The sequence below is a fragment of the Thamnophis sirtalis genome, unplaced genomic scaffold (genome assembly GCF_051295495.1).
Source record: "Thamnophis sirtalis isolate CommonGarterSnake01/CBP01778 unplaced genomic scaffold, rThaSir2_p1.2 scaffold_9, whole genome shotgun sequence".
Taxonomy (NCBI): domain Eukaryota; kingdom Metazoa; phylum Chordata; class Lepidosauria; order Squamata; family Natricidae; genus Thamnophis; species Thamnophis sirtalis.
Genome location: NW_028261389.1, coordinates 74815534 through 74829036, shown reverse-complemented (window position 1 = coordinate 74829036; position 13503 = coordinate 74815534). Strand labels below are relative to the sequence as shown.

Here is a 13503-nt window from a genome sequence, read left to right as displayed (position 1 = left end):
TCTAACCACTCAGCCGCCACGTTGTGACTTCGAACGGTCACTTTTATAAGTCGAGGACTTTTACCTGTACTGTGTAAACATACATTATTATGTTTGGAAAAGCTGCACATTTTTCCACAGAGGTTTATGTTTTCGCAAGAAACGATTTAGCTGCTTCCTCTCATAGATGATTACCAAACAGGGCAAAAACGACCCCAAACCAATTAAAAATAGCACGTTTATAAAAGAACAACGCAATGGAATGATGCTGCCTCATGATTAGTACTGAAAAATAGTTTAGCAGATAGTCTCTCATGAACAAACACCACAATTAACAGTATCAAAATATATAAATGATCCTTCCTCTTATATATAAAAAACAAAAAATACCAAAGGTTGGGATGATACTAGCGGGCCAATTAATCTATTACTCTGACAATGACCGAATGTTTTGGAGTCGGTTCTTCTGTTTCGTTTTCCTCAAACACGTCGGGATAAATCGGTAGCCTGTCTTTGGGACATTCCTCAAAATAACTTTTGACGTACTTTCTAACCGGCCATCCTTTATATTCGTCAGGTTTTCGGCATTCTAGGCCATTATAGTGGACGTTGTAGTGATGGTTCAGCCAGTAGAAAAGATAATGGATGTTATAGTCGCATCTCCAAGGGTTGTCTTTAAGCCGCAGTATTTTCAAAAAATACAGATGTTCCAGGACGCCATATTCGATATTTTGTAGGAAATTGTTTGAGAGGTCTAATTCTTCCAGGTTGATGAGGCCTGCAAAAGCAGCTGTCCAAAACAATGAAAAAATAATAATAACAATTAGAAATAACAAATAAACAGCGTATCTGTTTGCACACACACTGGTTGAAATTTCCTGGGAAGAGTCGGCATTTTTTGCGGTAATCAACCAATAATACAAATCATAGTGGCTTCATTTCTCCCTTGGCTTGAATTAAAAACCTGGCAGCATTTATGTCTTTAGAGTGAGACAGGGCGGTTAATATTCTGATTTTCGCGAAAGGAGCAGAAATGAAGCAACTGACAGAATCAAAGACGGTGGCTGGGTGTAAATCTCTGAGATTATTTTATATTTTGCATGGTGTTGTACTACACTTTCCCTGACTTGGCTTAGTATGTCATTGTGGCTTCAAGATCTTGTTTCAGGCTACAAAAACCTAAATATCTGTGGGTTAATCAACAATCTATGATTTACATTCCCCAGCCATTTGCGCGCAAAGATAGGCCCTTCACCATTTGCTAGTCACTGCTGGTTGCCCCAGCTGGCAATTGGCAGTGACGAATGGCGGGGGTGGTGATTGGTGGCAGTGGCGGTGATCCCCACCTTCTAGAACAGCTGATTGGCGGTATTCCAGAAAGTCGATCCAACCGCCAATCAGCTGCTTGGCAGTAAAGGCTCCAGCGTTCCCCGACGGCGGCGAATGGTGGCAGTGCACCAATCGCTCCCCCCCCCCACAATATTCACTCTATAAGATGCAAAGACATTTCCACCCACTTATGGAGTGGGGGAAATGCGTCTTATAGTGTGAAAAATATGGTAACTCTTCCATACAGCACAAAGTTGACTGAATTGGAAAGAACGTTGGATACAGTGTGATAGGAACTATGACTCAAATCATATTTATAAGTATAAATATATTTAGAAATATATATCTTGTTTAGATTTACCTCTCTGTCTAAAGCAGTTTTAAGAAGCCTGGACCATCTCAGAATCCACCCACTGGCAGCCCCCACTGAGGAATTCTGAGATTTGAAGTCGGCAAATTTTAGTACCCAAGTTTGAAAAATACTGATCTAAAGAATTAATTTAGATTTATTCCAAAACCTTGTCTATTTCCAACAAGATATTTTACATAATGGATCCTAACCGATAAGAAAACCATCAAGTGTATTTTAAAAAAAAAATCATGAAGGAATGTTGCATCATTAAATTAGAGATGAAAGGCAGTGATGACTAACTATTACGGTTGTGATGTTCAGAAAGTTTGCTTACCTGGATCTATGTGGACTAGTCCATTGCTACTGAGATTTAACACTTTCAGGTCATCGATTTCTTGAAACTCCTTAGGTCGTAGTACATTAATTTTGTTATTGGAAAGATCCAGTTTAACTGTGTCTGGAGATATACTGCTTGGGACTTTTCTTAAATCTTGAGAGGGAAAAAAAATAGCAATTATCAGGGAGACATTTACATTATAAACTTGATGTTCCATATCCTGCAAATAGTTTTTTTCCCTCATGCCACCACTCTGCTGAACACCTAAGTCCCACAGCATTGTCTTAATGCCTAAAGATATTTACTCATGAAGTAGGACTATATTACTGGTTGTGGCACGACAAAACCGCGGTCCACTAAAGCGCGCCCGATTAAAGCGCGTACCTGACGTCATCAGCAGCATGACAAATATGACCGCAGAGATTTTAAAAAGCGATTTTAAAGCAAGCCGATTCACGTAAAGGTAAGGGTTAGGTTTAGGTTTAGGGTTAGGTTAAGGGTTAGGGTTAGGTTTAGGGTTACGTTAAGCGTTAGGGTTAGGTTTAGGGTTAGGTTAAGGGTTAGGTTTAGGGTTAGGTTTAGGGTTAGGTTAAGGGTTAGGGTTAGGGTTAGGGTTAGGTTTAGGGTTAGGTTTGGGGGGGTTAGGGTAAGGTTTTCGCGTTAATTTTAAGTTTACCGCTCACAGCGTGATGTTTTCGTCGCGCTGTGATGACGTCAGGTACGCGCTTTTGTCGAGCGCGCTTTAGTCTACCGCGGTTTTGTGGTGGAACCATTACTGGTATCCTTCTCATCTTTCCTATTATCTTCTCCAGAGATGGGTTTCACATAATTTTTTTACCACTGGTTCGCCACGCACCGAGACTGTGAGCGCACATGCAGGCTCGCTTTGTGAGTGTGTGCATCTTCTAGGCATGCGCTGTGCTTGCATGGATGGCTTGCACAGCATGCGTGTGGCTTAGAAAACGTGGCATGTGCGGACTGGCAAGCTGGCAAGCTGAGTTCAGCCTTTTTTAAAGCCATTTTCCGCCCTCCCCAGGCTCCAGAGGCTTTATAGCAGTGGTCTCCAACCTTGGCAACTTTAAGACCTGTGGACTTCAACTCCCAGAGTTCCTCAGCCAGCAAAGCTGGCTGAGGAACTCTGGGAGTTGAAGTCCACAAGTCTTAAAGTTGCCAAGGTTGGAGACCACTGCTTTATAGGACCTGGGGAGGGTGAAAACAGCCTCCCCCGAACTTCTTGGACACCCTTTGGAGGCTTCAGGAGCTTCCCTGAAGCAGAGGTGGGTTCCTACCAGTTCGCACCTATTCGGTAGAACCGGTTTGTCAAATCTTCCGAACCGGTTAGAAGAGGTTCCACCAGTGGACCCGGAAAGCAGGCCACACCTACAGAAGAGGTTCCAAAATTTTTTGAAACCCACCACTGGTCCTTGGATATGATTATTCTACACTATCATGCTGATATTTATAAAACTCAGTGCCTCTGGGAAAGGTAAGGATGACTACTGCGTTTGTGGTGCAATCAGAACATTGCGTGTGTTGAAGTTGTTTTAACGCAAACCAAAGATGCCTTTTTAAAAAAAAGTTTACATCCTATTCTTATGCATGCCAGGGCTGTGTGCGAGGTAATTTAAGGTGGTTCTGACAAGTGTCGTCGGCATCTTCATATCCGGTCACATGGGCGGCAAGCCACTCCCATCCGGTCACATGGGTGGCAAGCCACTCCCACAAAGGAGGCCACACCCACAGAGTAGGTTCGAACAATTTTTGAAACCCACCACTGCCCTGAAGCCCCCGGAGGACAAAGAACGACCCTACAAGCAAACCAGAAGTGAATTCCAGTTTGCTCATAGGGCGGTTTTTAGTTCTCCGGAGCCTTCAGAGAAGCCTCCTGAAGGCTCCTGAACATTCCGGAGGGCTAAAATCAGCCGTACAAGCAACCCGGAAGCTGGGGCAGGTGGACGGGCCTATCCGCAGGTCACCCAAACCAGTCCGAACTGGCTGAATACCTTCTCCTATTGGTATCTTATGATTATACCACATTACTTTGTTGTTTGTATGTCCACTGAAAGCTTCTGCATCGGAGACAAATTCCTTGTATGTCCAATCACACTTGGCCCATAAAAAAATATTTTACATTCTGTATTCTACTAGCAAAGTTTCCCATATTGAATACCGACATAGATTTTCCAATGGCCCTATTGGGTCTTTTTATTTTTTGAAACGGATACCTACTCGCAGTTCAGATAGTCCTCAACTTACAGGTAGTCCTCATTTAGTGACTGTTACAACGGCACTGGAAAAAGGGACTTACGACTGTTTTTCACACTTACGACCGTTGCAGCATCCCCGTGCTCCCGCAATCAAACCTCAGATACTTGAATTTTGCAAAAAAACCTCATATTTATGATGGTTGCAGTGTCCCAGGAGCATGTGATCATTTTTTGTGACCTTCTGACAAGCAAAGTCATAAGGAAGCTGGATTCATTTAACAACGGGGTTGTTAATGTAAAAGCTGCAGTGATTCACTTAACCACTGTGACAAGAAAGGTCATAAAATGGGGCAAAACACACTTAATAACTGTCTCGCTTAGCAACAGAAATTTTGGGCTCAATTGTCATCGTATGTTGAGGACTAGCTGTATATAATTCTATTTATCAAAGAATTTGACCAACTATTTATCTGTTGTTAAAAAACAGATGAGCCCGACAGCAAAAACTAGCTTTGAAACTTCCCAGTTAATACTTATCACCTGCATTGATGTATTTATTGTTTAAATATTTATTGCTTTGAGCCTGGTTACTGGATGGGACAATGTTCAAAAGGTTTTTACACAATGAGAGTAGCGTTGAATTCCTAATAAGTAACAACAAGAAGAAGCTTTTGGGATGAGAAGCAAAATGCCTTCAGAGAAAAACCAGAAAGTCCAGTTGCCTCTCATCTTTGGGCAGGTTGCTACAGGTTCGCCTGGGTTCGGGAGAACCCGTAGCTAACGTTACGACTGGATCGTAGAACCTCCAAATCCCACCCCTGGCTGGCCCCGCCCACCCCTCCCCTCCCAGGAGTCTCTACGCGGCCCATTTTGGATATGAGGTAAATGCAGGGCCCACGCGGAGGCTCGGGGAAGAGGGAAAACGGGCCTCCCAGAAGGCCTCTGGAGCCTGGGGGAGGCAGTTTTTGTCCTCCCAGAGGCTCGAGGAAAGCGAAAACACCCCCACCCCACCCCAACGTGGTGCAGGATGCTGACTAGGTCATGGCCACACCCACCCAGCAACCAGGCAGAGAACCCGTTGCTGAAATGTTTGAAGCTCGCCCCTGCCTTTGGGACCCTAACAAGGAAATAAATAAATACCCTGCAATTGGCATGTACCAACCTTTCTTCCGGCAGTCCAGGGTTTTTACCGGAAACACATACGTGTGACAAAGCGAAGAGTCAAATTCAGGCCTGGCAATTTCAGGTTTGGGCGCTGGGGGTAAATCTGCTTTGTCGCCACCGCAGAACTGTTCGACTTGTATCTCTTTGAGCTTTCGGCCTTTCACTTCTTCCGGATGGACGCACTTGGCGTAATTCGCCAAGTTCCTGTTCCTTGGAAGCTGCAGCGTCGTGACGAGCGATTCCATCTGACAGTCGCAGTGCCAGGGGTTGTCGTACAGACGCAAGTAACTCAAGAGGGGCATGTAGATGAACACCTCCTCCGACAAAACCTTGAGTTTGTTGTGCTGTAGCAACAGCGTGGTGAGTTTGTTCAAACCCCAGAACGCCTGATCCTCGATTTTCGATATCTGGTTCTGTTGCAAGTCGAGGCTTTTCAGTTTTTGGAATTTGGAGAACATGTTGCTCTTCAGTTTACGGAATGAGTTTTGAGCTAACAGCATGTGCTTTAAATCGTCCGGCCACTCGGGCAGGACAAAAGTCAGTTTCCTTCCTTGACAATCTAAATATTTCTCAAACTGGTAAGTGTAGATGTCGCACGGAGGGTTTGGGATAAAGCGCTTCACTAGGCCAGATGCTTTTCCTACGCGGCCCGTCCTCGCGCTGTTTCCTTTCTTCCTCGAATTTCCATTTCTTGCTTTCCTGAAATCAGCTGCTTGACTGAAGAAAAGTAATATTATAATAGTAACCACTTGCATCCTGACATCCAGCTGGCCCCCAATTGCTTTATACGACAGCTGGAAGAGTGCAAGACTGTTCCTTTGAAATCTGACTTCCGAGATTCTGTGTGAAGGAGGCACAACTGGGGTATACGAAATTTCTCTGTTAGGGGGGAACAAATGCAGAACATTATAAAGATGCTGAGGTGAAGGTTGACAGGAGAAATTGAAACCAAAAGTATAGCTATTACATCCAGCATAATGAATGCAGGATCGTGACTTTAAGGGGGAGTTCTGGTCACCACAATGCAAAAACAGATGTTTAGAAAGTGTGCAGAGAAGAGCTATGAAGAAGATAAGGAGCCTAGAGGCTAAATCGTATGACGATTGGTTGAGGGAATTGGTTCCACCACAAAACTGCAGTCGACTAAAGCGCGCTCGACGAAACCGCGTACCTGACGTCATCACAGCGCGACGAAAAAAGCACGCTGTGAGCGGTAAAGCTAAAATTAACGCGTAAACCTAAACCTAACCCCCCAAACCTAACCCTAAACCTAACCCTAAACCTAACCCTAACCCTAAACCTAACCCTAACCCTAACCCTAAACCTAACCCTTAACCTAATGCTAAACCTAACGCTAACCCTTAACCTAAGCCTAACCCTAACGCTTAACGTAACCCTAAACCTAACCCTAACCCTTAACCTAACCCTAAACCTAACCCTTACCTTTACGTGAATCGGTTTGCTTTAAAAGCGCTTTTTAAAGCGCCCTTTTTTCTCCGCGGTCGTTGTTGTCGCGCTGCTGATGACGTCAGCGACGCGCTTTAATCGGGTGCGCTAGTGGACCGCGGTTTTGTCGTGCCACGGAGGGAATTAGGCATGTCTAGTCTTAACAAAGAGAAGGACCAGGAGTGATATAACGGCACTCTTCCAGTATTTGAAGGGCTGTCATGGCGTGACCCGACAAATGCGCGCACGACAATAGCGCCCCGACAAAACCGCGGCGAGAACACCGCAACGTCATAAACGCGCCCACAACGCGCCTACAAAACTGCGCCGACAAAAGCACAATTTAAGTTAAGGTAAGGGTTAGGGTTATTACGTTGTTTTTGTTGTTTTTTGATGGCGTGCTTTCATCACCGCGAATTTGTCGGCGTGCTTATGTGTGCATTCGTCGGCGTGTTTATGTGTGCATTCGTCGGCGCGATTTCGACTTCACGGTTTTCTCGGCACGGTTTTGTTGGTGCGGTTTTGTCGAGCGCGCATTTATCAGTGAACCCTGTCGTGGAGAAGATGCCGTGGCTCAGTGGCTAAGACGCTGAGCTTGTCGATCAGAAAGGTCGGCGGTTCGAATCCCTAGTGCCACGTAACGGAATGAGCTCCCGTTACTTGTCCCAGCTTCTGCCAACCTAGCAGTTCGAAAGCACGTAAAAAATGCAAGTGGAAAAATAGGGACCACCTTTGGTGGGAAGGCAACAACGTTCCATGCGCCTTCGGCGTTTAGTCATGCCAGCCACATGACCACGGAGAGGTCTTCAGACAGCACTGCCTCTTCGGCTTTGAAACGGAGATGAGCACCGCCCCCTAGAGTTGGGAATGACTACCACATATGAGCGAGGGAAACCTTTACCTTACATAGAGAAAAGGGAACTGACTTAAAGCACCTGAGGGCCAATGAAGAAGGAACAGGAAGAATTTCTGCTTCTTAAAAGAGAGATCCAATCTAAAACGAAGACAGTGAGAGCAATTTGTTGTGAGTACTCCATCGCTGGAGGTTTTCCGGAAAAGATTGGACAACCATTTATCCAGGATAGGAATATGGTCTCCTGCCTTGAGCAGGGGGTTGGACTAGAAGACCTCCAAGGCTCCTTCCAGCCCTCTGATTCCATGACGCCTTAGTTTAATTATAAAGCCCTTCATGGTATTGGACCTGGGTACTTGAGAGACCGCCTGCTGCCAATTACCTCCCATAGACCCGTTAGATCGCACAGGGTCGGCCTCCTCCGGGTTCCGTCTACCAGCCAATGCCATCTGGCTACCACCCGGGGGAGGGCCTTCTCTGTAGCAGCTCTGGCCCTTTGGAATGAACTCCCCGCGGAGATTCGGACCCTCACCTCTCTCCAGGCCTTCTGGAAAGCTGTCAAAACCTGGCTGTGCCGGCAGGCCTGGGGTTGATGAGTTCCCCTCCCCTCTCGACTTGTATGGCTGTATGACTCTTGTGTATTTTAATTACGTGTATTGTGTTTGTATCCCCTTTTCCCCTTTTGAGTTGTTCGCCGCCCTGAGTCCCTCCCGGAGAAGGGCGGCATACAAATAAACTAAATCTTAATCTTAATCTAATGGCTCTACTTTATACTTCAAATTCCATTTATAAAAAACGTGACAGTGCAAATGACATACCAAAATGTGTGTATCCATTAGGAAATAACAGATGAGCTCATGCCACATGTATTATGATCAATCAATCATTCATTTTCCCTGCAGTGAATCATAACCGGAATGGTCTTCCACTGGGATCATATAAAACATTTCTAGAATTAAAACATTACATATGTTTTCCATAGCTCCTGGCGTCACATATTTGTCACCCCCAGTGCTCAGAGCTAAGATGGCAGCTAGCTGCAATGCAATCATGATTGATTGATTTACCAAATTTACATGGCTGCTCAAATCTCAAATGACTCTGGGTGCCGCAGAAGTTAAAAATACACCCAAATATAATAAAAGTTAAAAAATGGTAATAAAGGTTTGGACAATTGCTGAGGACTGTATGTATTATATAACTTAACATTCTCTCAGAAGGCATATATATAGGTGTGTGTGTGTGTGTGTGTGTGTGTGTGTGTGTGTGTGTTGCATTTGTGCTGATAAATAAATAAAGGGAGACTACTATAGATCTATTTCAAGCTATTTAGCTCTCATCAGCTAGCCATACCCTTACTGGGATTTGAACCTGTGCTGTATTACATATTAGGCAGTTGTGTTAGCCACTAAGACAATGTATGCATGTGTATGTATTTAAGAAGAGATTGGATAACCATCTTGTCTAAAGTGGTTTAGGGTTTCCTGCCTAAGCTGGGGTTTGGACTAGAAGACCTCTAAGGCCCCTTCCAACTCTGTTATTCTACTCTACTCTACTCTACTCTACTCTACTCTACTCTACTCTACTCTACTCTACTCTACTCTACTCTACTCTACTCTACTCTACTCTACTCAAAACGCCAAAGCCCCATCCACGGGATGCAGGGAGCATCCAAAGCCATGCCCCCTTTTGTCCACGGAAAAACCTCTCTCCACGGAACCGGTCCCTTTAATTCTTTTCCCCCTGATTAAGGTAAATCTTCTCACTGTTGTGCTCTCCCAGCGGCCCGCAGAGCTGGCAGCTGAGTCGGACAGTGAGGAGGTTGGGGAGGAACATGGGCCAATCCTGGAGTCTGGGGAAGGCTCGGATGAGGGCTCTGTGTTGGAGGCAGAGAGGGGTCCAGGACCATCTGGGAGTTATGTGCTGCCTCCAGAGTCTGACATCAGTGAGGCAGAAGAACAGGGGGAGCCTGTTGCCAGTGCACGCATGCGTAGAGCTGCCAGAAGGCAAGAACAGTTAAGACAAAAGGGACAACTTGGGAGTAAGGCTTGGAGGTGATTGGCCATGAACTTTTGCAGGAAGCAACTTTGTTCGTGTTGGTCAGTTTAAATTCTGAAGCTCGGTTTTGATTCTTTGCTCTGTGTGGCCTTGCAAGCTAATTGCCAGTTAGGTCCTTGGCAACGTTTCAGGGAAGATAAAGGCGGGTGCTTATCATCCCGAAAGACTTTGGCAGACTTCTGTCGGACTCTTTACAAACTGTGACTCATTACGGGCTTTGAATGAACAGCCTTTGAAATAAAAAGAGTGTTTTTGGGACTAAGCGTGTGCTTTTTACTGTATCAGGAAGCCTAGGTTAGAACACTCACTTTGTTGGAGGAATCTGTTGTGTTTCTTCTTTCCAATTGATTTAATTAAGTGAACACATATGCAAATTCACTCAAGGGGAAAAAAATGCATAGCATAGGCGTTCGCTGCTCTTTCTCCAAGCCAAGCTAAATCTGTATCCAATTTATGGTAAGTACCCTTAAATAACTTAACACTAAATAATTTCTACTGTTGATGCCTAAAATAGATCGTCCTCTAAATAATGTAATATAAACCTTTCTCGGGTCAAATTTGATTACTCATACTTTTCAGTAAGGGAAATTTATATTGTTTTATATCTCTCGCACTGCCCAGTTGGAGATTGGTTTCATAGAACAGATTTTTTTTTCCTGTTTTTAGGCCAGTGTATGAATTTGCAAGAGTTAAACGTTTCCAAATATGAAGGATTAAATGTAAGTATTACCATTACGAATGTACAAGGAAGTTAGAAATGTCAAGGCGGAAAACTGAAGTTCTAATTTTGATTTCTGCAGAATTTCTGTAGAATTTGGAAGTCTGCAGAAAACATCCTGTGAAATATGCTTTGGGTATAGGCTAATCAGGAGAACTTAGATACAATAGATAGAACATAGGTGAAGGTAAAGGTTCCCCTCGCGCATATGTGCTAGTTGTTCTAGGGGGCGGTGCTCATCTCCGTTTCAAAGCCGAAGAGCCAGCGCTGTCCGAAGACGTCTCCGTGGTCATGTGGCCAGCATGACTCAACTCCCAAAGGCACACGGAACATTGTTCCCTTCCCATCAAAGGTGGTTCCTATTTTTCTACTTGCATTTATTACGCGCTTTCGAACTGCTAGGTTGGCAGAAGCTGGGACAAGTAACGGGAGTTCACTCCGTTATACGGCTCTAGGGATTCAAACCGCTGAATTGTCGACCTTTCTGATCAACAAGCTCAGCATCTTAGCCACTGAGCCACTGCGTCTCTAGAACATAGGTACAATCATTTTTATACGTAAACAGGTAGTCCTCGTTTTATGACCACAATTTGCGCCCAACTTTTCTGTTGCTAAGTGAAACAATTTCCTGTAAAAACTGACCATATAGCAATAGCAATAGCAGTTAGACTTATATACCGCTTCATAGGGCTTTCAGCCCTCTCTAAGCGGTTTACAGAGTCAGCATATTGCCCCCAACAACAATCCGGGTCCTCATTTTACCCACCTCGGAAGGATGGAAGTCTGAGTCAACCTTGAGCCGGTGAGATTTGAACAGCCGAACTGCAGAACTGCAGTCAGCTGAAGTAGCCTGCAGTGCTGCACTCTAACCACTGCGCCACCTCAGCTCATATACACTAATCAAGAGAACTGTGATACAATAGATAGACAGGAACAATCGTTTTTATACATATAACAGGTAGTCCTCGGCTTACAAAATGAAATACATTTATTAAGTGAATTGTGTCCCATTTTATGACCTTTCTTGCCAGAGTTGTTAAGCGAATCACTGCAGCTATTAAGTCACATAGTTGTTGAGTGAATCTGACTTCCCCATTGACTTAGCTTGTCAGAAAGTCGCAAAAGCAGAATGTGTGACCCTGGGGCACTGCCACCATCATAAATGTGACTCAGTTGCCAAGCATCTGAATTTTGATCATGGGGATGATGCAGTGGTCGCAAGTGTGAAAAACGGCCGTAAGTCTTAGAGGTGTTCGACTGATTAATTCTTCTGCCAGCAAATTTCTCCGCTTAAACATGAGCCAGGGGTGTGAGGCAGCAGCCAAAAAAGCTAATACAATCCTTGGCTGTGTCAACAAGAGGCATAGAATCAAACTCACCTGAAGTATTACTAGCGCTTTATAAAGCCTTAGTAAAACCACACCTGGAATACTGCATCCAGTTTTGATCACCACATCACAAAAAAGACGTAGAGACTTTGGAAACAGTGCAAAGAAGAGCAACTAAGATGATTCAAGGCCTAGAGACTGGACCGCCCCTTGTCTGAAATGGTATAAGATCTCCTTCTTGAGCAGGGGACTAGACTAGAAGACCTCCAAGGTCCCTTCCAGCTCTATTCTGATTCTAATTCAAAATGTAGTAGTAGTGAGTGTGTGTGTGTGTTAACATATTTCTTAGGATTAAAGTGTTGGATCCAGAAGTGGGATTCAGCCGGTTCGGACCGATTCAGGTGAACTAGATGCTAATTTTACATCTGGTTCGCCGAACCGGTAGTTGCAAGGGACTGGCTGGCCACGTCCACCCCTCCCATCCCTTTCCTGGAGTCTCCACACGGCCTGTTTTGAATGCCAGGTAAGCGCAGGGCCGATGCAGAGGCTCTGAGAGGGCGAAAAACAGGCCTGTTTCCAGCCTCCAGAGGCCCTCCGGGGGCCAGGGGAGGCCGTTTTTGCCCTTCCGGAGGCTCAAGGAAAACCTCCGGAGCCTGGGGAGGGTGAAGCCCCCCCCCTGTGGTGCAGGAGGGCAAGTAGGCCACACCCACCATGGCCACGCTCACTCAGCTACCGGGCAGAGAACAGGCTGCTAAATTTTTTGAACCCGAGGTGGCGCAGTGGTTAGGGTGCTGTACTGCAGGCCACTTCAGCTGACTGTTATCTGCAGTTCAGCGGTTCTAATCTCACCGGCTCAAGGTTGACTCAGCCTTCCATCTTTCCGAGGTGGGTGAAATGAGGACCCAGACTGTGGGGGCGATACGCTGACTCTGTAAACCGCTTAGAGGGGGCTGAAAGCCCTATGAAACGGTATATAAGTCTAACTGCTATTGCTAACGGCTATTGCTATAATTGATATGGAGTGTTTGTATCCCACTTTGAAAAATAAAACCAAATCTGGCTTTTCTTCCCGAACAGGATAAGTTAATCAGACTTATGGCAGAAAGCTGTTCGGCTCTCCTTCACTTGGATTTATCTCACACGGACATTTCAAACGGAACTCTAACGCTGCTGCCTAGGTAATATCCAGAGATAAAATACCGTATTTACGTTGAAAAGCAATAGTCTGTACGGACTGCTGCGGTTTTACCGCTTAATACAACCAAGGATTATGTTAGCTCTCTTGGCAGCTGGCTCGTCTTTAAGGTGAGAAATTTGCTGACAGAGGAATTAACCCGTGGAACGACTTGCCACCAGAAGTTGTGGGTGCTCCATCGCTGGAGGTTTTTAAGAAGAGATTGTTTGTCTGAAATCGCATAGGGTCTCCTGCCTGAGCAGTGGGTTGGACTAGAAGACCTCCAAGGTCCCTTCCAAGTCTCTTATTCCGTTATTCAGTGCGTCTTCTCTGTCTTATAATATAAATTCAACTCCTGCCCTTTGAATGATTAGTGTGACTCATTTCCACTTTAAGAGTCTCTTGCTTAGAAAACAAGAGATGTCACTGAAAGATTACAAGTCTGTATTAATTTTTCTGCAAAAATGTACAAAGCATGCCCAACTATGGTTAATCCCAAAGCAGGGAAGACATTGCTTTAATAAACAGAAACAATATTTATAACGTACAGTGATAAAT

General features: G+C 44.9%; 2 protein-coding genes across 2 annotated transcripts in view; one reads left to right on the top strand and one right to left on the bottom strand.

Annotated features, from left to right (window-relative positions):
* The window catches only part of FBXL13 (F-box and leucine rich repeat protein 13), a 75444-nt gene that overhangs the window by 34230 nt on the left and 27711 nt on the right, over positions 1–13503 (top strand). Inside the window, exons 10-11 of the mRNA XM_087722283.1 lie at positions 10392–10444; positions 12849–12949. Of these exons, the coding sequence (XP_087578409.1) occupies positions 10392–10444; positions 12849–12949 (154 nt within the window). The remainder of the gene's footprint in view (positions 1–10391; positions 10445–12848; positions 12950–13503) is intronic.
* The window catches only part of LRRC17 (leucine rich repeat containing 17), a 20600-nt gene continuing 7339 nt past the window's right edge, over positions 243–13503 (bottom strand). The window contains exons 2-4 of the mRNA XM_087722282.1: positions 5367–6247; positions 1995–2150; positions 243–769 (exon numbers count right to left, since the gene is read on the bottom strand). Coding sequence (XP_087578408.1) covers positions 399–769; positions 1995–2150; positions 5367–6123 — 1284 coding nt within the window. The 5' untranslated portion in view covers positions 6124–6247 and the 3' untranslated portion in view covers positions 243–398. The remainder of the gene's footprint in view (positions 770–1994; positions 2151–5366; positions 6248–13503) is intronic.